Source organism: Rutidosis leptorrhynchoides, chromosome 2 (assembly GCF_046630445.1).
Source record: "Rutidosis leptorrhynchoides isolate AG116_Rl617_1_P2 chromosome 2, CSIRO_AGI_Rlap_v1, whole genome shotgun sequence".
NCBI classification, from domain to species: domain Eukaryota; kingdom Viridiplantae; phylum Streptophyta; class Magnoliopsida; order Asterales; family Asteraceae; genus Rutidosis; species Rutidosis leptorrhynchoides.
Genome location: NC_092334.1, coordinates 494,557,842 through 494,561,624, shown reverse-complemented (window position 1 = coordinate 494,561,624; position 3,783 = coordinate 494,557,842). Strand labels below are relative to the sequence as shown.

Sequence of the window (3,783 nt, the reverse complement as noted above, 5' to 3'; positions counted from 1 at the left end):
AAGTGTTAACATAACTTATCCAAATTTCTCCCCCTTTTGTCGAAGAAAAAAGGTAGATCCTCCTGAAACTAAGCTCGCCCTAAGATAAATGCTCCCCTTGAATCGTACATGGTGAGAATTGACAACCACAACATATAAAACACCAAACACACAAATTTTATTCATTTCCTAAGAAAACAAGACAACACAAGATAGGAACATGCATGGTATCTCACATGAGATATGCATAAGGATTACATGGAAGTTGTTTATGGTCAATAATAATAATAATAATAATAATAATAATAATAATAATAATAATAATAATAATAACAATAATAATAATAGTACTAATAATAATAATAATAGTAATAATAATAGTAATAATAATAATAATAATAATAATAATAATAATAATAATAATAATAATAATAATAATAGTAATAGCAATAATAATAGTAATAATAATAATAATAGTAGTAGTAATAGTAATAGTAATAGTAATAGTAATAGTAATAGTAATAGTAGTAGTAGTAATAATAATAATAATAATAATAATAATAATAATAATAATAATAATAAAAATAATAATAATAATAATAATAATAACTCACCATTGAGCGTTCAGGCCTTTAAATGCCCCCTTGAATCGTACATGGTGAAAATTAACAACCACAACATATAAAATACCAAACACACAAATTTTATTCATTTCCTAAGAAAACAAGACAACACAAGATAGGAAGATGCATGGTATCTCACATGAGATATGCATAAGGATTACATGAAAGTTGTTTATGGTCTATCATAATATAATAATAATAATAATAATAATAATAATAATAATAATAATAATAATGATAACGATAACGATAACGTTAACAATATTAATAATAATAATAATCACTCACCTATTAGATCATTTTAAAAGTAATACGATTCTTAAACTGAACATTGAGATTAGTATGCCATAAATACGATTCTTGAACTGAACATTGAGATTAGTATGTCAGTATGTCACCACTCCTCGTGCTCATCCTATTAGCACATGTTAAGTGGGTCATGGAACGTAGTTAAAAAAAGTTACATAAACCGTGTATGCATTCTAACAGAAATACTAGTCTTGTTATGTTGTCAATAGAATGGTATATTTTCACATAATAAACCTTCTATATAAACAACAACATATGATACCATTTTTCATCAACCGCATTTATAAAACCATGACAAGTCTCTCAATACTTTTCCTTCTCCTAGCAGCCACAACAGCAGTTGCTTTTCCTAACAATGTAATCCGCATGCTAAAACCACATTCGGATTCTGATTCCAACCTCGACTGCTTGAGCTGGCGGCTAGGCGTCGAGACCAACAACGTCCGGGATTGGATCCTTCCAGCATCATGTGGAGACTATGTGGGTCGTTATATGCTTGGGAAACAGTACGATAAAGACTGCAATATTGTCGCCAAGGAAGCATATGAATATGCTAAAACAATTAATGTCGCCAAGGACGGCAAGGATACCTGGATTTTCGATGTAGATGAAACCGCCCTCTCAAATCTGCCTTTCTTTTCCCAGGAATCCGCTGCTTTTGGGTAAAAGTTATTTTAAACTAATCTTTATTTTTTTAAGGCCAAGCATATATGCATGCATTTGACATAACACAAATATAACATTCTGAACAGTAATTAACTCATTAATCCAAGTAAGTATAGATTACAATGTATTAGATCATAGGTTTGTTAGAATGAAAAAGATATTACTTTTTAAATAACATTTGTCTTGAATTTTCAGGGCAGTACCAAACGCGACGGCATTTTACAGTTGGATCATGGAAGGAGCAGCACCCGAGATACCAGCATCTTTATGGTTGTACAAGAGATTATTAAAGCTAGGATTTAAGATTGTTTTTCTTACCGGATCAGATGAATCTATGTTGGAACCTCGTATCAAAAATCTAAAAGCTGTTGGCTATAGCACTTGGGAGAAGCTAATTGTTAGGTAATTAACAGTGGCGAAGCCAGCATTTTACGTCGTTGGTGTCACAAAATAACAATCAAATTTTTCTATAGTGAAATTTTAAAAAGTTACAAAAAATAGTAAGTTCCACATTCAAATATGTAGTAAATTTATTACTATCTACGTCCCATAATAAATGTTTGCATTTTTGTTTAATTGTAAATCATATAAAAAAGTTTTTTTTAATCAATCAAAGGGAATTTTAGTGAAGAAATATGATATTTATTGATTGATAGTGAAATTAGTGAAGTATCTAAAACATTTTGAATTTTTAAAGTGGTAACTTATAATAGAACGGGATAATAATAGTAAATAAGTTCGTGTAATGAAAAAAGAGATGGTGAAATTTTTTAATATGAATTTCGCAAGAGCAATAAACGAATTCAAAATGTGTGAAATATTAATTTAGATGAGAAAATTGCGCGGTTGGTCCTTGTGGTTTACATGAAATGGGGTGTTTAGTCCCTGAACTTCATTTTCGGGGTTGTTGGTCCCTGTGATTTTCAAAACATGCGTGGTTGGTCCCTAACAGGGACCAACTACACCAGTTTTGAACTTTCATTTTCGGGGTTGTTGGTCTCTGACAGGGACCAACCACATGTGTTTTGAAAATCACAGGGACCAACAACTCCGAAAATGAAGTTCAGGGACTAAACACCCCATTTCATGTAAACCACAAGGACCAACCGCGCAATTTTCTCAATTTAGATGGAACGTAATAGATAACATATAGAAATGTTATTGTGTTATTGGACTGTTAAAATTAATTGGTCAAGTAAATATTAAAATACTATGTGAGAGATTCATCAATCAATAAGCAATTTAAAATTGATGGCTAAAGACCATGTATAAAAGCACTACTTGAGGCAATTTCGTTGGGGTCAATTGACCCCATTACATTCAACGTGCCTTCGCCCCTGGTAATTAAGTCACATATATTCAAATTCAAACCATCAAAGATAGCTTAGGGGTGGTTAGGGAAAAGGTTGGATATATCCAAAGTAATAATATCACACAACCCTTGTAGCCTGAACAATGAAAACGTTACCCATTTTTATATATTCAAATTCCATTTAACTTGGTAAAAATGATTATTTTCTTCGTATATGGCTTATGAGTGTCGAATAATTTGTACAGATATGATGGGGAAGGAGGTACTGCTGTGGAGTACAAATCGAACAGAAGGGACAAACTGGTTGCCGACGGATATAGGATCCGAGGTAATGTGGGTGATCAATGGAGTGATTTAGTCGGAAGCAACATTGGTGATCGTACGTTTAAGATGCCCAATCCTATGTACTACGCTCCTTAATTACGTACTTCAATGATCAATCAAAGAGAGTACGTTGTCGTTTCAAGTTTCTTAATTGATTATTAGTATAAAGCTTTGTAGAAGGGTTTATGTTCTAAATAAAGTACCCTCTTTCAATATGTATCATTCGGAGTTGTAATATAGAATTAGAAAAGTGTGTAACTTTTCTAATGAATTGTTCTGTAATAAAAATGAGATTGTTTGCTAAGATGTGTATATAACTCAATCGCTCTTAGAGCACCCCTTTTTTAAGGTCAAAGCAACAGCGACAACGACAACGACATCGGAAAGCCACCCCATTCCGTCTCGACGTCGAGGCTAAAAGTAGGATATCCGACTTTGAGAATTCATGGTTTTAACTGTTTAACATTGAAAAAAAAAATATCCGTTAGAAACGAATATATTTATTAAATAATTTTTTATAACATAAATTTAACCACAAATACACGATCATTCATACAGAATATACATTTC

General features: G+C 31.6%; 1 protein-coding gene across 1 annotated transcript; it reads left to right on the top strand.

The window, feature by feature from the left end:
* The first annotated feature begins 1,151 nt into the window (after window positions 1-1,151).
* LOC139892699 (acid phosphatase 1-like) lies at window positions 1,152-3,501 on the top strand. The gene is made up of 3 exons (XM_071875816.1): window positions 1,152-1,573; window positions 1,773-1,979; window positions 3,135-3,501. Exons 1-3 carry the CDS (start codon window positions 1,167-1,169, stop codon window positions 3,307-3,309), a joined length of 789 nt encoding a protein of 262 aa, XP_071731917.1. The 5' UTR covers window positions 1,152-1,166; the 3' UTR covers window positions 3,310-3,501.
* Window positions 3,502-3,783: the final 282 nt, after the last annotated feature.